Source organism: Antechinus flavipes, chromosome 5 (genome assembly GCF_016432865.1).
Source record: "Antechinus flavipes isolate AdamAnt ecotype Samford, QLD, Australia chromosome 5, AdamAnt_v2, whole genome shotgun sequence".
In the NCBI taxonomy this organism is placed as follows: domain Eukaryota; kingdom Metazoa; phylum Chordata; class Mammalia; order Dasyuromorphia; family Dasyuridae; genus Antechinus; species Antechinus flavipes.
The window spans coordinates 188,693,886-188,715,146 of record NC_067402.1 but is presented as its reverse complement, the minus strand read 5'-3'; the positions used below and the strand labels follow the sequence as shown (position 1 = coordinate 188,715,146).

The following is a 21,261-nucleotide window of genomic DNA, read 5'->3' as shown; positions in this document are numbered from 1 at the left end:
CTTCTGTCCTTTGTTACCATCCTAGCCCAAGTTCTCATCACCTCATGCTTGGACTATTACAAGAGCCTTCTAGTTGATTTCTCTGCCTTGAGTTTCTTCCTCTCCAGGCCATCCTGTACTCAGCTGTCAAACTGATCATGCTACTTTGTCATTCCGTAATTCAATAAACCCCTGTGGCTCCCTATTAACTCCAGGATCAAATACAAAATTTTCTGTTTGTCCTCTAAAGTCCTTCTCACCTTTGCAATTATCTTACACCTTCTCTCATCATGTACTTATTCTATGTATTTACTTACTGTTCCTTCTAAGCATATCCCGTGAATCTGGGGCATTTTCACTGGCTGTCTTCTCTGGTTTTCTACAAGTCTCAATTAAAATTTCATTTTCTACAAGAAGCCTTCTCCAATCCGCCTTTGATGTTAGTGATTTACTTCTGCTAGTTATTTCCAATTTATCCAGTGCATTTTGTTTGTACAAAGTTGTCTACATGTTGGTCCCTTAACAGAATATAAGTTCCTTGACCTTTCTTTTTATGTCCAGCACTTAGCATAGTGCCTGGCACATTGAAGGCACTTAATAAATACTTGTTGGTTTTCTATGCTGGTGACTAATAGTGCCTTGGGGAAATGTATGGTCTTCAACTGTGACAATATGTTTATGCAATTAAACTGCATTGTTATAATTGACATCAATATTACTTTTGGAGTCCATTTTCTGCCACTGAATACTCATATAAATATTTCTGGGTTGAGTTGTTTCAATTGTTCATTGAATATTTTTCTCATTGTTATTCTTGCTTTTGACTAATTCTGAATTTTGCCCTGACGAATTGGTGACCTGACTCCACACAAACAACTGATTCAGGAATAACACCAGGGATATGACAGTAAATGTTTAATAAGAGGCTCTCCAGAAAGAAAAAAAAAAAAAAAGAAAATGTCTGCCTTCGACCATTTTCACTTAATCTCCATTATTTACATTTTCTCTATCAATTTCTAAAGTCTAGAAAATTAACAAAACAATAAATCAAGCCCTGATTTGCAGTGTTTACTGATTTTTGAAGTGTAAATGCTCACTAAAAATTTTGTTGCTAATTCAAGCTGGCTCCACACATTCCTAGATAACTCTACCTCAATAAAAAAAGCATTTTCTTAACTACTGAAAATCTATTTCACTTCATTACCAGAAGTAGTGCTTTTTACCTGTGGTGCTTATTATACCTAATGCATACCAATTCTTTTCTCCAAATAAATCGTTCTTGATACAAAGTGAAATCTATAAACCTTTGGCTTCTACAAGATCTTACTCAAATATCACATTATAGCGCCATAATTTCTTAGGTTTCTATAAAGCGCTACATAAGCTCTCACAGGTTCTACTATGTAGGAAAGGCTTTGAATGCTGAATCTGCTTTCTAACATGGACTTACCACCAGTAACTGGTCTTTTTAGCATTTTAACCCATGAAAGAAAGAAAAATACAAAATGATCCTTAATTCTGGATAACCCCCTTCTGCTTCTACAGGGATGGTGTTATAAGGAGGAGAGGGTGCTAAGAGTCAATGCTTTGTTTTGTTTTTTAAGACAATTGAGATTAAGTGACTTGCCCAGGGTCACACAGCTAGGAAGTGTTAAGTGTCTGAGGCTGGATTTGAACTCAGGTCCCCCTGATTTCAGTGCAGGTGCTCTATCCACTGTGGCTACCTAGCCGCCCCCAAGCTGTTTTTAAGCCTCTACAAACTTTAATTTGATTTCTGATATTAAAATAGTTCTTTGTCAATAGACTGATCTTTGCAGAAGGAGTTGAATCCTATCAGTCTTGATATTCTAGCTATGAGCAAAGCCAGAAGAAAGGAGGATGTTGTGGTTAGAGAGAGGGATGAGTGGTGAAAACTTCTTGGAGAGGAACAAAAGAGGAGGCAGAGTTCTTTTGGGGAATGTCCAATGGCAACGACATATCCGGTTATCTCATAACTCTAGTTCTGGTAAGTATTTACAAAAAGACAAACATGGAAATCATTGCAGCTCATGTATAACATCTGCTGCTGGGGATGAGGAGATAGAGAAATTCTACAAAGAACTAGAGAACTAAACCAGTTTACACTATGATACTCATTGATATCAATGCAAAGATGGGAAAAGGTGAGGATTGTGAGAATTATACAAAAACGTACCTAAAGCTTGAAAATTTCCGGAAGAACCCTGTGTTTACCTTAAGCTTAATAAAACAACAACCCAGCATCAAAACTGAAAGTGTTCTTTCAATAGAATATAAGTTCCTTGAGGGCAGAGACTGTTTCCTTTTTGAACTGGTATCCCTAGACCCTATGGGGCAGATGAGTGGTGTTGTAGATGGAGCACCCTCCTTGGAGTCAGGAAGACTTGAGTTCAAATATGCCTCAGACACATACTAGCTATGTGATTCTGGTCAAGTTACTTAACCTTGTTTGCCTCAAGTTTCTCAGCTGTAAAATGAGAAAGAAAAAAAATGTAAAAGAAGAAGGAAATAGCAAATTATTCCAGTATTTTTACCAAGAAAACCCCAAATGGAGCCATGGAGAATGGACACAAGTGAAATGACTCAACAACAATAAATCCCTAGATTCCACCGCATTGTCCGATACATGGAAGAGACTTAATTAATGTTTGCTGATTGATGGATGGATTCTTTGAGTTTTCGTTTTGGAACTATTATTCCCAGTCCTATCTAAATTCAATATACTTTTCTCTTTCAAATATTAACAATTTCAAATTATATCATCTTTCAAAAATGTCTTTTGGACAAATATGATTCCTATAAATGTAAAATGAGTATTGTTATTTTAAAAATTAGATTCCTCTCTCACAGGAGAGACTTGGGAAAAAATTTTCTGAATAGCAAAAATATTAATTCAGAAAATCAGCTAGAAAGGCTATTATTACATCATCTAGTCCAATTTGCTTCATTTAAGATATTGTGCCTCTATTGAATATTACCCCAGAGGCATCAGACTTGGGAAATGGCTTTTCCATGATTCACCAGTTTAGCAAATTCTTTTTGAACTGGGCTTTGGAGGCTTTTATGAATAGAAAAATCAAGATATCTAATCTGCCTTGTTTATATCATATAGGAGGAAGGTTGAGTGGCAAAGTTGATTTCCAGATGATGCTTCTGGGCTCCCTTCTTTCTTGACCCTGAAGCCTTGCTGTTTATCTTGAGGATTGGTAGTTGAAAAAATGACCCTGTATCCCTAGATGACAACTAAAGGAGGTAAACAGGTGATAAATGGAGCAATTAACCAGAGCTCTGCCTCTTCCCCTATTACCTGGTAAAGAGGGTATAAATCTCTCTCTCAGTTAAATTGATGAACAATTTCTTCCTGGGTCCTCCTTCCTCTGACAGAGGGTCAAAAGTTAGGGGATAAAAGCAGATTACATTCCCCATTGCAGTCAATTTGATCCTCAATTGTCCATTATTATCATGACTGATGCATTTGTTTTTATATTTTATATAAAGAATATCAGATGGCTAATAGATCTTCATCTGGTGTAATTAGTGGCCACAGTGGGTAGAGATGTGGAAAAAGGATTTGATATCTCTAAAGAAAGGGTTAAGGAGCAGCTACATGGTGCAGTAGATACAGTGGATCTGAGTTCAAATCCAGACTCAGACACTTAACACTTCCTAGTTGTGTGAACCTGGGCAAGTCACTTAACTAACCTCAATTGCCTCAGCAAAAAAAAATGAAAAAAAGGTTAAAGCATCTAGGTGACACAGTGGGTAAAAGGGAAGCCCACTCCCAAAAACTGTGAAGAAAGGTAGCTTAGCAGTACTAGATTCTAAACTATATGTCAAACCTATAATCATCAAAATAATCTGGCACTGGATAGCAAACAGAAAATAGGTTAGGTACATACAACCTGTGACCTTGAACATGTTATTAAACTCTGTGGCCTCAGTTTTCCCATCTGTAAAATGGAGTGATAATAATAGTACTAATATCATAATAATATTATTAATATAATTATATTATTTAAGTAATATAATTATATTACTAATAATAGTAATAGGGTTGTTGTGAGGATCAAATAAGATAATATTCATTACAGGCACTTAGCCCAATAGCTGGCATGTAGTGGGCATTGTATAAATGCTTATTCCCTTCTTTCCATTATCCCAGCTTCAGCATGAACCCAGGTTGAGGGATAAAGCGGGGGTGAGGGAGAGAAGGAATAGACACTTTCCCGCAAAAGAGACAAAGTATAATTGTACTCCTAGATAAATATAAGTTCATTGTAAGAAGGAGAATGTATAAATAAGCAGAGGCTATAACTTATACCTAGTTCTAGATCTAATATAGGCAAGTTCTCGAGGCAGATGCAAGCCCAGTTGGCTTGTGGAGGAAAATGGGGGCAATGTTTGCACTTCATTGGACAACTCTGTCACAAATGAGATTGTCTCTATCCAATGCTTACCAAGCAGAGAATTCAGAAAGCCAAGTCACATAGTTCCTAAGGGGCAGAGTTGGAACTGGAACCTCACTAGCCTTATTTCAGCACATTGCTATTTCCATTCTCTCCTACCTCCTCAGAGAACACTGACTGGATTATTCATTACTAATTATAATTACTCATACAGATTTATTCCAATTTCATCAAATATAATTGACTAGAACTCTCTGATTAGAAGTTTCTTTTTCTTTCATGTCTACAATCCTGTATAATAATGACTATTTAGACTGAAGTACTATATGATTCTGAACCATTGAAGGATATTCCATATTTCATATTTACTAAGCCAGGAAAGTAGATTCATAATATTTTTTGAAGCCTTTGAGTACCTTTGTGCTTTTTGCGCAATAAGTTTTTAAATTGTCATAACCTACATTTGCAACCATGAGGAAAATCAGTTTTCATACATTTAGAAGCATTAATTTAAATGTTAACAATTTCTATATTATTTAAAAGGACTAAAATAGTATTTTTTTAAAAAATCTGTAATTTTAACTTTTCACTAATTTTAAACAAACAGATCTTGCTCTCTTTCTATCTCTCCAATAATTTTGGATCAGTAAAGTTATTAAATCTTGTTACCTGGATAACTGCTGAATGAATGACGAGAACTTTTAGTCATCGGATCTTTGATGGAGAAGTCCCAATGTTTGTATATCCTCAGTGTAGATGCATACGTGAACCAGCTTGAGTGAGAAAATAAAATGTTCTCGAATCCAGGAAGAACCTGTATAAAATAAAAGGTCTGGAATAAATGGCTTCAAAGATCACTTCCAACTTGAAATCCATGATCTCATGAAATCAGTAGGATGCAAGGTAGCATATGATAAAGTCAAAAGAGGGGGATCCACACCAAGTAATATAGAAAAAATGAAAAGAGAGAACTCCCTCCTGTATGAAAATAACCATGTCCTATTAATATGTCTCTATATGAATACTAAGGATAGTAATCTATGTATAAAGCAATTTGATAAAATGTATTTTAGGTAACAAAATAATGATGCCAGTATATATAGTTGAGGATTTACAAAGTACTTTCTTTATAATAACCTTGTAGAGTAGAGCTATAAGTATTATTACCAACCCAAATATTCCCTGAGAGATAGAATGGAGTAGCAGGTAGGGTATTAAATCTAGAATTAGGAAGGTAGAAGGTTGAGGTGACCATACATAAATTCCTTAATCTCTGAACTTCAGCTTCCTTGACTGTAAGATAAAGAATATCTATAGTCCTTAAGTTCATAGGGCTATTGTGAAACTCAAATAAGATGTTATATAAAAAGTTCTTTGCAAACTTTAAAGTATTATGTAAAGATTATTGTTGTTTTTAGTTTAAAGATGAAAAAAATTATATTGAGAGTTTACAAAATTTGCCAAGAGTCTCACAGCTACGATCTGAGCCACTATGACCCATTACTTGTCAAAAGAGCTTAATAAATATTTGTTGAAGTGAATTATGCACACAGACACATTCTTCAATACTTTAATTTTCTGTCAGTGTAGAGAATCCCTTCATTAATGCAGATTGTCATCTGATTTAGTAGATTTTCTCATAGAGTCATTATGACCCAAACCCTACAATCAATCTAGTGACAAGCTTCACCTAAATTTTGACTTCAATGGAGCTATAACCACATCACAGATCATTGTCTCCAACTTTTTGGTTTTTTAATAGTATAAGAATAGAAATGCAGTATTCAGATTATATGTCTTTGCTCTTCCTATGTGACTGGAATACATCCTTTTTTGTTTATACATCTCTTTCAAATGTGGAGAGAAAAAAAATGGAGCCATGAGGACAAAGATCAGTTTTGAGTTTTCAAGTTATATGAGGAAGCCTGAATTGAAGTCTAAAACTTTCCCAATCAGCTGCACTCTATAGAATGATAGAATCATAAAGCTAGAACTTGAAGCAATCCAGAGGCCATTTTGTCTGATCTCCTTCGTTATATAGAGGAGAAAAACTGAAGATCAAGAAAGCTAAGTTACTTGCCAAAGGTCATGTGGATAGTAATTAGTAAAGCTGGGATTTGAATCCAGGTGTTCAAAACACAGATTCAGTGCCATCCCTACTGCCCAATGCTGATCCTATGAACTATTACTTTTTCATACTGGGGCAGTTTTTTGCTGAGTCAAATCTTAGAATCCTATAGGAATTATTTTGAGACTCTTATTCCAAGATATAATAAACTGAAGAATATGTATATCAAAATTAATTTTATGATTAAAGGACATGTCTAATTTATCTGATTATAGATGGAAGACAAGACTTTAGATACTGATTACAAGAACACAAATTATAGAGCAGACAGAAAATCTGAATTCAGGCAGAGACAAAAGAGAAAGAAAAGGAAGAGGAAAAGGAAGAAGAAGAAAGAGGAAGAAGAGGAAGAAGGAAAGAAAACAAAAGGAAGAAGAGGAGGAAGAATATGATGAGGAGGAAGAAAGAAGGAGAGGAAAAAGAAAAAGAAGAAGAAAAGGAAGAGGAAAAGGAAGAAGAAAAGGAAGAATAATAAGAAGGAAGAAAGGAAAAAGAAGAAGAAGAGGAAGAAGGAGGAGGAGGAGGAGAAGGAGGAGAAAGAGGAGGAGGAAAAAGAGAAGGAGGAGGAGGAAAAAGAGGAGAAGGAGGAGGAGGAGAAAGAGGAGGAGGAGGAGAAGGAGAGGAAAAAGAAAAAGAAGAAGAAAAGAAAGAGGAAAAGGAAGAAGAAAAGGAAGAGGAAAAGGAAAAAGAAAAGGAAGAAGAAGAAGAAGAAAGAAAAGGAAAAAGAAGGAAGAAGAGGAAGAGGAGGAAGGAGGAGAAGGAGAAGAAGGAGAGGAGGAGGAGGAGAAGGAGAAGGAGGAGAAGGAGAAGGAGAAGAAGGAGAAGAAGAAGGAGGAGGAGGAGGAGGAGGAGGAAGAAGAAAAGAAGAAGAAGAAAAGAAGAAGAAGAAGAAGAAGAGGAAGAAGAAGAAAAAGGAGAAGAAGAAGAAGAAGAAAAGAAGAGGAAGAAGAAGAAAAGAAGAGGAAGAAGAAGAAGAAGAAGAAGAAGAAGAAGAAGAAGAAGAAGAAGAAGAAGAAGAAGAAGAAGAAACAATTCAAGAAGAGAGAAAAGAGGGAGAGAAAGAAGAAGGGAAAAGAGAATAAGAGATGGAGAGAGGGAGGAAAGGGGGGAGGGGAAGATATGAAAGGACAGATTTTATCAGCTAAATTTAAATTGTTATTGAGGAGTAATTTCAACTGGGCAGAGCAACAGCTCAGAAACAGAAAATCAGAGGTCACCAAGCAGATTGACCAGTTTGAAATGTGTCTAATAAGGGATTAGTCAGACATAATATAGATCTTCTCAGCAGAGCAGTGGAAACATCTATTCAACACAGAAGCTATTAGGTTTGAGTCATCTAAGGTCCACTTTGCAGGACATCCCACAAATATGAATTTTAACTATGTGAGGGGTTCATGTTATCTGGAACACAGGAAACATTTATAATGCAATATTTATTTATTTGTTTTTATTTTATTTAATTTCTTCTGGGATGAGTCATTTCATTGGTCTGAAGACACTAATGCTGATTGCAACCTTTTTATACCTTTGAGATTTACTGTGGTTGAAAAATAAATCATGTGATGGTTAACCTTTTGATAATGAGCTTTTCTAATTTTAGATAGATTAGTCCTTGAATTATAAAAGTAGGGTTAATTCCTAGCCTGGGTGTACAAAGTCTTTCTAGCTTAGTAGAACCTGACACTTTGCTGCAAAAGCCTTTAACTATCTGTGTCATGATGAGGCATCTGAATTTCATTTTAGATCAGATTGTTGTATAACATATTTATAGGGGCAGTTAGGTGGTGCAGTGGATAGAGCAATAGCTCTAAAGTCAGGAGGACCTGAGTTCAAATCTGGTCTCAGACACTTAACACTTCCTGACCTGACCCTGGATAAGTCACTTAACCTTAATTGCCTCAACAAAAAATAAACAAATAAACACATATTTATGCAATTTTGTTAATAAATAAGAAAAATCCCATACTTCTTTCCCTCCATCTTATATGCATGCAAGCATATATACACACAAAATGGGACAATTGGAGAATCTTACCTTAATAAGAACAGAGCAATGACCCATATCATTTATAACAGAATGATTCAATGAGACATTGGCTGGGGGTATTAGTGAGGGTACTATATCCAATATATCTCCAACAGCATTCAGGAACTGAATCTGGAAAAAGGTCAAAGGCTGGGAAGGAAGAAGAAAGATTATAACAACTTTGATTTCTAGAAGCCAGGCAGTCATTGTAATTTATGGTTCACTAGAATATTTTTTTCTTTAGTTACAGATTTACTAAGTTACTTTTGCAAAGAGTAATAATAAAACCACAAAAATGGTGTGCATAGCTTGTGGAATCAGTCTTAGAGCTTTATGTCCTTATTCCACACAGAAGGGACTTTGTGATATTCTATTGTAGTCATGAAGGTACCCAGCTGACATTAAAGCACCAGAGGAGAAGGCTAATGAGATTTACTGACTCATAAAGGGTAGGAAGAAGAATGACAAAACTGCCTGGATGAGTTCTGCTTATTTGGCTTAGGTGAAGCATATGTCCTGGTACTAAAAGTGCTGACTAATGTGACTACTGAGCTATTGTCAGTGATCTTTAGAAGATAGTGTAGATGGGGAAATATATCATAGGACAAGAAAAGAGCAAATGCTTTCCCCCAAGTAAGTCTACTGACTGCTGGCTAACATCAATTTCTAGCAAAGTTCAAAAATATTATTAATATGGGGATGGTTGGTGAATATTTAAAAAAAAGAAAGAAAGAAAGAAAAAGAAAACAGAAAGCAAAAGGTGAGTACAAAGAGCCAGCATGGCTTGACCAAGAACAAGCTGTTCATTTTGGTTCTGTGAATATTTATTATAGGAAAGTTTTTTGTTTGTTTAAAACTGTAATTTCATCTCTGACACATCTTGGAAACTCATTTCTAACACTTAAAACTCTTTTTTCCCCAAACAAGAGAAGAATTTTATTATAAGGGATTTTACTTTCTTATTGATGCTTTTTATTTTCAAAACATATGCAAGGATAATTTTTCACCATTGATCCTTGCAAAACCTTGTGTTCCAATTTCCCCCCTTCTCCTCACCACCTCCCTTAGATGGAAAGTAATCTAATATATGTCAAACATGGTAAAAATATAAGTAAATCCAATATAGGCATACATATTAATACAATTCTCTTGTTGCCCAAGAAAAATCAGATAAAAATGGGAAAAAAATGAGAAAGAAAATAAAATTCAAGAAAACAACAACAAAAAGAGTGAAAATGCTATGTTGTGATCCACATTCAGTTCCCACAGTCCTCTCTCTGGGTGTAGATGGCTCTCTTCATCACAAGATCATTGGAACTGGCCTGAATCATCTCATTGTTGAGGAAAGCCACATCGGTCAAAATTGATCATTGTATAGTCTATTGTTGCCATGTACAATGATCTCCTGGTTCTGCTCATTTCACTCAGCATCAGTTCATGTAAGTCTTCCCAAGTCTATCTGAAATCATCCTAGTTTAAGTCTTCATTAATTTTAATCTATACTTTATCAATATCCCCTTGGATCATCTTCTTGCCTTATCTCTTCCCACTCAAACCTATCGTCCACAGGACTGCCAAAATGCTATTTGTAAAGTTCAGGTCTGACCATCCACTCCTCTTCTCAGAAAGCTCTAGAAGCTTTTTTACTGCCTCAAAACCAAGTGTGAACTCCTCGGCTTCATAATTTAAAGCTGTCTAAAATCTGGTTCCAACCTATCTTTCTAGGCTTGTTATGGGTAGTACATGAATAGAGGGCTGAGCCTGGAGTCAGGAAGACCTGATTTCAAATCTGGCTTCAAATATTTACTAACTGAATGATTCTGAAGAAGTCGTTTAATTTCTCTCTACCTCAGTTTCCTCAATTATAAAATGGGGATAATAATAGCATCTCTCTCTTAGGGTTGTTGTGACACTGAAATGATTTAAAATAATCATAAAGTGCTTGGCACAATGCCTGGCACATAGTAAGAATTATATAAATGTTAGTTATTATTATTATTGTTTATATTGTTTATTAATCAAACAGACCTACTTGCCATTCTTATTTTTTAAATTAAATTAAATTTATTTATGTTTTTAATACACATTATTTTACGAATTATGTTGAGAGAGAAAAATCAGAACAAAAGGGGAAAACCATGGGAGAGAAAAAAAAAAAAACAGAAAAAAGAAGTAAATATAGTATGTATTAATTTACATTCAATTTCCATAGTTCTTTTTCTGGGTGCAGATGGCATTTCCCATTCATAGCTTATTGGTATTGCCTTGGACTTGCCATTCTTAAACACAGTATTCCATTCTCTGTGTTTGTACAGGCTTTCTCCAATGTTGGGAATGAAATCCCTCTTCACTTCCACCTCTTAGAATCCTTCAAAGACTAAGTTCAAGTGCTATCTCCTATTATAAGAATAAATTCCACTCCTACCCCATTCATTCCCCTAGAATCCATTATCCAACTCATTTCTTTGAATATATTTTGTTTATTGATATGTGCATATGTCAGGATTTTCTGTCAACTCGGCTGATTGAACAGAAGAAACCCACACAAGAACAGTACTGTAATGATCAGTCCAATATTTATTTATAGGAACAGTCCAAGTCCAGAATGTAGAAGTTCCCAAACTTTCTTTATGAAAAGCCAGCTCATTGGATCTAGGCTTTATTACTTAAGAAAATAACTTTAAAAAACTATTTCAAAATATTAATATACCAAAATGTCTATTTTCTTATGTTTATATAAAATTCTGTCCCTTTCCTTATATGAGTTCCTTTACTGAAAGAGGCAGAAAAAGGACATTTTTGTGAGAAATAAAGAAAAGCACTTTAAGAAGTAGTTCTGTGAAGAACTTAAAAGCAGCCCCTCACTGAGACAAAAGTACCTTTTGATGTCAGCAATGCATTATTTCTCAACAGCTAATTCTCGAGGCTATTTTTAAGGCTCAAAAGTTTACTGTTGAGATGATTCAAGCCAGTTCCAATGCTTTTGTGATGAAGAGAGCCATCTGTACTCAGAGAGAGGACTGTGGGAACTGGATGTGGATCACAACATAGCATTTTCACTCTTTTTCTTATTGTTTACTTGTATTTTTTTCCTTTCGGATTTGATTTTTCTTATGCAGCAAGATAATTGTATAAATATATATGCATATATTGAATTTAACATATATTTTTACTATGTTTAACATATATTGGATTACTTGCCATCTAATAGGAGGGGGTTCAGGAAGAGGGGGACAAACTGGAACACAGGGTTTTGCAGGGGTTAATGTTGAAAAATTATCCATGTATGTGTTTTGAAAATAAAAAGCTTTAATTAAAAAAAAAATCTCAAAAAAAAGAAAGAAAGAAAAAGAAAAAAAATTACTGTTGGATTGTAAGAAAATTGTATATTGACTATTTTGTCTTATCTGAGAGCAAGGTGGATTTGAAGGGTTTTCAGCCTAAGTTAGAGGTAGACAACATAGAAGGAGGCCTTAATTTTTACACAGGAGATCAGTTAACTAGAAATGGACAGGCTCTGTTGCTGAGGTGAGAATTGATCTAATTGAAAGAGGCACTGATGTTGGGAGCTGACTGGTATAAACAGAATACATTGTTGTTTGAAGAGCTGCATGGCTAAGGGAAGAGCAAGGGCCAAAGCAAAAGAGAAAGGGGGAAGAAAGAGAGGAAGGAAGGGGGAAAGGAGAGAGAAAGAAAAAAGAGAGGGAGAGAAGGAAGGAGGGAAAGGGAGGGAAAGAGAGAGAGAGGGAGAAAGAGAGAGAGAGAGAGAGAGAGAGAGAGAGAGAGAGAGAGAGAGAGAGAGAGAGAGAGAGAGAGAGAGGGAGATAAGGAAGAATGGAGGGAGAGAGGGAGGGAGAGAGATCCTTTATCTATTGGTCTTTATTGCCTTCTGTGACTTGGGAGATAGAAGTGTATCCAAGCTCAGATAATAGACCTGAAGTGCTTCATAATCCTTGACTTAAGGAAAATGTTTTTCACTGAAAACATATAACAGGACTTCAGAACCAGACAAGCTTAAGGGTGCTATTTTGCTGTAAGAGCTAAATGCTTCTTCATTACAGAATAGCAGGGAAACGGGAGAGCTGAAGGGCACAGAAGGGAAAGACTATACAAACTGTTAAGACTAAAGAGATTGAGGACATCCATTATGAGTTGCCCCAAGCACATACACAATATTGCCTACTTTTATGCTTTACTCCCTTCCATGGACACTATATGTTCTGATTGAAGAATGTGACCCAGTTTTATGAGGGAGGAAGGAGGTTCATGATTATTATTGCTTTGCTTCCTAGAAGTAAATATTGTCTTCTAAGAATTAACATAGAAAAAAAAAAGTTAATGAAATAATCTTGGTTGTTTTATGTGAATGTGAAGGACACTTGTAGGGGCATAAAAGCTATAGTTGTAAGAAGTAGATTTATATTCTTCTCCTCACAAGAGTTAGTCTCAGGTAACCCTGTTTGAAAATAAGTTGTATTCCCTTGATCACACTTCCCACCCCACTTAGGGAATCACCTAAGCTGCCAGGGTAGATGTAGGTAGAATGAATAAGACAATTATATTTTAGAGAAAGAGAACCTGGAGAGAATTTGGGGTGGCTGAGGGGAGAAGGAAGAATTGCCATATCCTATACTGAAATCTGGGCTTTCACTTTTAGGAAGCTACACTAATTCTTTTAGATGATGAAAACACCATAAATTATTTTGTAAGTATTAAATGACCACCTAGTAAGAGAGTTGATACAGCTTCGAAAAAGCGAGAGGTATAAGTAGTTAGAGACAAAACATACACTCAGTTGTGAGGAGTAAAGAGATTGAAAGAAGAGGAAATCAGAGGCTCTGAGTCACCAATGTGTGGTCACTACTAGGGAATTTTTGGGAGTAGGGGAATGGTAGGGGATGGTAAAAAGTACTTTCCCTAGCAAGCTCCTTATTTTACTTAATTATTCATGCTAACTAGGGGCTAAATTTGGGGGGAAGGGATTTTGGTGTTAAAAGAATTTCAATTTGGTGCCCTAGGTCAAAGACTTAGCTAGTTAAGGTTCTGCAAAAAATTAATGTGGTTTAGGAGAAAAGTTCCATACTGCAGAAGTATTTGTATCAAATAAGCTCAAAACTCTAGAACTACAAGGTTTACAGAATCCGACTATACTCTTACCAGAACCCCTACCTGACTTAACTATTCTATAGGTTTTTTGCCCCATGTAAAATATTTTCCAAGTACAGCTTCTTACCTTTTTCTGAGCTAATTTTGCCCTCTCTGCAGCTCCAAAATACAACCCATCAAGCTGTGAAAAAACATATCCTGTGTGTCTCCAAAATGGATTCTTCCTGTTCTTAGTGACCTGCTGTCGGGCCCAGTCATCTTGCTTCCTGGATAAAAACCAAACTGGCTTTAGATAAAGCAAAGCAAAATCCAATAAGGGAATCAAAGATCACCCACTCAAGTGTTACAATGCTAACATTAGGGTGACATTCCTTGAAAAAAGATTGAACTTTAAAAAAAGAAGAAGAAGAAGAGATTGTGATTCAGAACAAATCCTAACAAGGCTTTCAAATCCCTTCCCAACTGTGTTGCCTCAGTTTGGGTTCCTGCCATTTTGAAGGAATAAATGACTGGTGGGAATGCTAAGTATCAGAGACACAGATATAAAAGTGCGACTTCCTATTCAGGGAAGGTTGTTTTGGTCTGGGATGGAACAACAGAGCAATTGATCAACATGCTTTTTCCAGAGACAACATAATATAATGTTCTTCCTAGTCAGTATAGTTAGTGGTCATAATATCATAGGATCATAAAATGAGCTGGAAGGGAATTCATGGGCTTTCTTTCAAACCTTTCATTTCAAAACTCTGATTTCCTCTTCCCTAATCTCTTTACCCCACACAACTGAATGTATGTATTGCCCAATCTTTTTATATCTTTCACTTTTGGGAAGCTGTATCCATTCTCTTAGATTACTAGGTGACCATTTAATACTTACAAAATAATTTATGGTGTTTTCACCACATGAAAGAATTACTGTAGCTTCCTAAAAGTGAAAGCTCAAAGCCAAGGGAAACCCAGAGGGGTAAGAGACTCGCAGGTAGTAGTTGGCATGAATTATGTGCCAAGGCATGTGTGCATGAAGGCATGATTGTTGGATAATACAGGTATATGCACGTAAGCTTCTTGAAGGCAGGGGCCTTCTCAGTTTTGTATCTAGCACCTAGAACTTGTAGGTACTAAATAAAAGCTTACTCAATGATCATATGTGGAGAATTGAGAAAATCAGTAATAAACAATATAAAATTGTTAAGTGCTTTTCAAGTAAAAACAAAAATGCAAAAATATGTGAATGTGTAAGTACAGGAATGGGAAGAAACTTTTGGTATAGAGATTTCCTTTACCAATGTGTCAATTACTGCACAAAGAATGTGGAAATTAGGTGATTTGCTCAGAGGCAATATTGAAGACCATAGTTAAGGACGGAACTCAAAAAGCCTGTAAAATGGTTCAAGGGAAATGCACCTTTAAGGAGCGGCTGGGTTCTCCAAAGCTCTTCCCCCTTCCCCCAGAGCTGTGAATCACAGCATACTAGAGAAACTAAAGGAATTCTTTGGTAATCTTTATCTAACTCTCTGAGCAGAGCGTCCAAACTCCAAGAAAGATCAACATAATCCAGAGAAGTCAGAGATATCTGTCTGGAGGTCATCAAAGAAATTTACTGACGCAGATATTGCTTGCTAAAGAATGTATGCTTTTATTTTCATAACCTTGCTTTACTTAAACAACTAATGTGTGTGTGTGTGTGTGTGTGTGTGTGTGTGTGTGTGTATTCTGTATTGGGAATGGACTAAAGAGAGAGGTTCAGAGATTTCCACTGTAACTTCTTCTCCATCTCCTTGTATCATTATCGTCCTTTCACATGATACAATCTATTCTGCTGGTCAGAATTAGATCCCCAGCAGCCACTAGCAGGTGGCTCCCATAACAAGGCAGGATAAACATTGTAACAAATACATCTGTTAATGCCACTTTTTATACATAAATCATTAGAGAAATTAAACTCTTGAGTATCTGGATACTTTGTAATAAATAATTCATGAGTTCTCTCATTCTCAGTGCTGACAAACAACTCCTTTAAAGTCATAAATTTTATCATCATCACTGCTAGCCTATTATATGCCAAACACTGTCCTAAGTGCTTTACAATTATCTCAGTTGATCCTCACAACAGCCTAAGTAGTAAGAGCTATATCATTCCCATTTTACAGATGAGGAAACTGGGGCAGACAGAGAGTAATTTGCCAGGGATCATATAAATAGCAAGTATCTGAGGCTGGATTTTGAACACAAGTCTTGACATCAGGTCAAGCACTTTACCCACTGTGTCATCTAGCTGCCTCACATTCAGAGGAATGAGCACTTTATTATCAGAAGATCTGGGTTCAAATCTTGCCTCAGCCATTCAGTTAATTTATATTTATATGCCTCAGTTTCCTCATCTGTAAAATAAAGGAGTTAAAATAGATGGTCTCTGAAGTCCCTTAGAATTGTAAATCCATGATCTTATGATTCATGGTCACCAGCTTATAGAATGAAAATTATACTATCTCCTTTTTTAAAAAGGCAGATTACATTTACCCATCCCGAGATTTTTGACCCCAGATTATTTTTCATAAATTTCCAAAGATTACTGATACTGGCTCACTAATCACATTTTATTGATTCTTTCTGTTCTTAACGGTTAACTTGGAATTCACTGAGGAATCCTTTGTTACTATCTCTTCTATACCCTGAAGCAAAAAGCTCTAAGAACTGTTTAGCCTTCCTTTTGCCATTATCTATTATTAGTCTCTCATTTAATCTGAGCAAAGGTCCTATCCTTTCTTTCTTTGATCTTCTTCTTACTTCCAGCAACATTTTGTAGTCTTTAGACTTAGCCCAGTATGAGTTTTAATTTTCCAGACATACTATTTCCTTGGTCTGTTGTCTTCTACCTCTTTGTCTCTCTCTCTTTCTCTGTCTCTCTCTTTATCTGTCTCTTTCTCTCTCCATTTCTCTTAGTGTTTCTCTCTTTCTGTCTGTCTCTCTTTCTTCCTTCACTGGAGTTAGTTCTATTCCAATATTCAGAATTTTATGATAGATAGCTGATTGACCATATCCTGACTACCCTTTCTCTAGAGTCTCAAGACATAAAAACAACTGCAGAGGTCAGCTAGGGAGAAGGGAAAGAGTTGCAATGGTTTTTATTTTTCTTGTCTTTTCAATGAATAGGTGGGGGAAAGAATTTGGAACTGAAAATAAAATTGAATTACCGACAAATGAAAGAAAAAAATGCGGGCATAAGAAATAACATTTTTTTTTAAATTAAAGATTCAGCTCCTGAACTATCAAAATTCAAATCAGAAAAATAAAGTTATACATACTCTAAAAAATCCTTCACTTTTTCAAAGGCATCAGGTTTCTTAATCAAGTGTGGATACAGGTTTTCGTAGTGGTAATACATGTGTCTGAAATAAAAGATGGAAATGTTACTTTAAAAAAAAAACCTCTCTCTTAATTATAAAAACACAGACTAGCCAGTAGCATCCAGTTTACAAATCAGTTCTGCTTTTTATTCAAGAGTAGCATTCAAACACCAACTACCCCTAGGAACGCAAGGTATAAATAAGAATGCTCTGAATTTCATGTCAAGTTTAGATGCAGTGAATGTTATTTCAGGATCAGGTCTGGACAAATATATTTTTGACCTACCTTTTAGAAATTCAAATTTCCATGAATTGACACTTTCATACAGTGGACAAATAAAGATATTATCTGATTTTTTAAAGGAGGTTTTGCATTATCGTAATTTTTCAATTTGCAACTTTTAAGGGCAAATGCATTCTTTCTTCCTTCCTTCCTTTTTTCCTCCCTCCCTCCCTCCCTTTCTTCTTTTTTTTACTCCTTTTCTTCCTTTCCCTCCTCTTCTTCTTTTTAAAAAAGTTCTTTATTTTACTTCTTTTTCATTTTGTTATGCCACAGTTCTCTTTAACTGTCCTGACTCAGTTTCCTTGTACAAGTTTCCCTTATCTCAGTCTCCCTAATTACTCCCCTAAGCTGTAAATCTCCCTCTGGTCCATTAAGGCTGAGGACCAATTACTCTAAGGTTATAAATTGTTAGCCCAGGCAAGATAAACAAGAGAGTAGACCTCCTGATTCTTTTCTGTCCTCAAGAATTTACAATATCCCTCTAAAATATTCCAAGATATTTCACTGACATCTTTATCTCTCTGTATTCAGACATCCTGTCTCTGGGTTTTTTGGGGGGGTTTATGGCCTTTTCCATCCTGACAGTTTTCCCGCGCTTCTCACCCCTTCCTTTTGTTCAGAGAAAAGATATTTAAGAAGTTGGGTTTCCCCATTCACTGCTGGAGGCTGGCGGCTGGCGGCTGGCGGCTGGATGCTGGATTCTTTGAGATGACAGTTTCCTCCAGCCCTGGGACCAACATGGATTCCTTGGTCCCAGTATATCTTTATCTCTGTCTGACTGGATAATTTGAGACAAGAGTCCTGTCCAGTCGATCTTACTCTCCCATTAATAAAATATTAAAAACTTTCTAATCTCTCTCCTGCCTCAGTTTCTCCGGCATTACAATTTCTCAAAGATCCAATCACATACAGACTTTGACACAGACATAGACATGGAAAAAGACAAGCAAACCTTCCTTTGTAACAAATAAATATATACAAATAAGACACATAAACATATTAGCCGTGGAAAAGTATGTCTAATGCTGTCTCTGAGTCCATCAGTTAGTTCTATGGCTCAGCAATGAGATGAATGCTTCAACATCAGTATTCTGTCTATCACTACTGGGCTTGGTCAGAGTTATAAAATGGTTACTTTTTAAGAACAGAAACTTGCTGATATATTTTACATTATCTAATTTTCCCCTATATCTTTCCTCCTCCTTTCCAAGAAGACCAAACCTTATAACAAGGAATTTCTTTACCAAAAATAAGAAGAGGAGAAAGATTCTGCAAAACCAGCTTCCTGACTTCAGGCACTGCACGCTATCCACTAGTAACCCAGATTTTCCAGTTTTCACCTAGCTTAATTCACTTTTCCAGATCTTAAATTCATGCAAATATTATGCTTCTCTCTATTCATATTTGTCATTTATTACAGCATAGTAGTATTACATTACATTCATATCCATTGTATTTAGCTATTCCAGTTAATAGACTTTCTTGTTTCTTGTTCTTTGCTACCACAATATGCTGTTAAAATTTTTTTTGTGTCCATTGAATTTTTGTTTTTTTAAATCTCTGACCTTCCTGGGGCAGATGCCTAGCAATAGAATCTCTGGTGCAAAGGGTATGAACATTTTAATCACTTTATTTGCACAATTCCAATTTGCTTTCCAGAATGAGTATACACAGCTCTACCAACAATAAATTAATGTCTTTCCACAGTCCTTTCACCTTTACCAATATGTAGCGCATGAGGTAAAGCTTTAAGGTTATTTTGACTTGCATCTCTTTTCTTATTAGTAATTTGAAGCATTCTTTTAACATGGTTGTTAATAGTTTATAGTTCTTTTGCAAACTCTTCATATCATTTGATCACATATCTATAGTAAAAAGTTTTTTGTCATATATTTTTTATTAGTATATATATATCTTGGGTGTTTCTGGTTAGTCAATTTTTTCAGTTGGAATTGACTCTTTATGACCCCATTTGGGGTTTTCTTGGCAAAGATACTTTAGTAGTTTGCTATTTCCTTCTCTGGCTCATTTTACAGATGAGGAAACTGAGGCAAATTAAGTGACTTGCTCAAGATCACAAAGGTAATAAGTGTCTAAGGCTGGATTTGAACCCAGCTTTGCCTGATTTCAGGCCCAGGTACTGTGCCACCTACATATCCCTATAGTTTAGATACTGCACCATTATCTGAGAAATTTGATAATCAAGAATTTTTTTAGTCAACTTTTTCTCTTCTTATTGTAGAAGAATTAATTTTGTTTGAGCAAAAACTTTTAAAATTTCATGCAATCAAAATGGCTTCTTCTTTAAGGATTTTTCTACATAATTAATATCAAATATATGATTATTTCACTTCTAATTTTTATGGTATGATCTTAAAGTTTCAGATCATGTATCCATCTTGAATTTATTGTAGAATACAGTATAAGAAATACCTAATAAATCTAAGCCTAATTTCTGTCAGACTGCCTTCCAGTTTTTCCTGTAGTTGTTAAAAAAGGAGTTCTTTCCAAAGTAATTTTATATTTTCACATTTCTCAAATACTAAGTTATTTTATTTTTTTCTGATTTTTAATTTTTCTAGAGTCTTCTATTTTTGTTTTAACCAATATAAAATATTTTTGCAATTACTGCTTTATAATAGTCTAGAACTAATGTTCCCTCTTTATTTCTATCCCTTCCTTATTATTTCCCTTTATATTCTAGCTGTGTTGTTCCTCCCAATAAATTTTATTATTATTTTGCCTTCATCTGGAAAATATCCCTTTGGTATTTTGAATGTTATAGCTCTAAATTTGTAAATTATCATAGGTAACATCATCTTCTTTATATTATATTGACACAACTCATCAACAGGCACTAAATATCTCCCTAGATATTTAAATCATTCTTTATTTCTCTAAAGAGAATTTTGTAGTTATAGCTATATAAGTTTTAAGTGCGCCTTGGTAGATTGATTCCTAGATACTTTATGCATTTTGTAGTTATTTTGAATGGGACTACCCTTTCTAATATTTCCTTTTGGATTTTGTTATTGCTTTATAGAAATGCTGTTGATTTTTCAAGTTTATCTTAAAGCATTTGCTGTCCACAATTCACCTACATTTTCATATCAATTGAGGCTTCATATCAATTCTCCCATCCCCCATAAAGTCAGTGATTTTCTACTCCCTGATAAATTTCATTTTAAAGGTCAGTGTCTTCTCACATATTCCCACTACCCTTCAGGAAAAGTAAAATTCATGTTCTTCCCTTTCACTACATTTATTATTCTTTTTATTAAAAATAAAAGGATGTTAATGTTGCCCTATTTGAAGAAATAGGAAAAACAGAATCATGGGGAAAACATATTGAGGGGAAGAAAACTGCATTTTCCAAGTGTGACATTAAGAAAATAGCAGACGTGTCTATTTAAAAAGCAGCCTGGACCTTAGGAATATGTAGTACTACTGTCAGGTCTAAAGAAGTTTCATTTGCTTTTGATTTTGATGTGGTTGTAGGTTTTGAATGACTAACTGAAAAAACCACAAAATCCAATGATCAACATTTGTCCCGGCTTTTTCCTTTTTCTTTCCACAATTTTAAAGGAGTATCCTTTTCCTTTGTTCCACAGTCAAATGCAGTTATCCTTCTTGGATGTAAGTTGGATGAATATGTTGTCTCAACCTTGCAATCATTCCATCCAAAAGTACAGATTTCAACTTATCCATCTCTTTCCATTCCATGGAATTTTCATTCATACCTTTCCATAAAAGTATCTCTGTGCCTTTTTAGGTCCATCTAACATCCTGATAATCTCCCATATCTATTATTGCTAGGTTGTCCATCAATATGGCTTTCCACTTTACCATTCCATCAAAACTGCTTTCTCCAAAGTTACTAAAGATTTTTTAGTTGGTAAATCCAACGGCTTTTCTCGATTTTCATTCTCTTTGACATTGTTGATCACTCTCTTGATACATTCTTCTCT

At 35.4% G+C, this 21,261-nt stretch overlaps 1 protein-coding gene across 1 annotated transcript in view; it reads right to left on the bottom strand.

Annotated features, from left to right (window-relative positions):
• Window positions 1–21,261, bottom strand: part of PLBD1 (phospholipase B domain containing 1) — a 77,109-nt gene that overhangs the window by 30,248 nt on the left and 25,600 nt on the right. The window contains exons 3-6 of the mRNA XM_051963482.1: window positions 16,969–17,052; window positions 13,791–13,929; window positions 8,567–8,707; window positions 5,073–5,217 (exon numbers count right to left, since the gene is read on the bottom strand). Coding sequence (XP_051819442.1) covers window positions 5,073–5,217; window positions 8,567–8,707; window positions 13,791–13,929; window positions 16,969–17,052 — 509 coding nt within the window. The remainder of the gene's footprint in view (window positions 1–5,072; window positions 5,218–8,566; window positions 8,708–13,790; window positions 13,930–16,968; window positions 17,053–21,261) is intronic.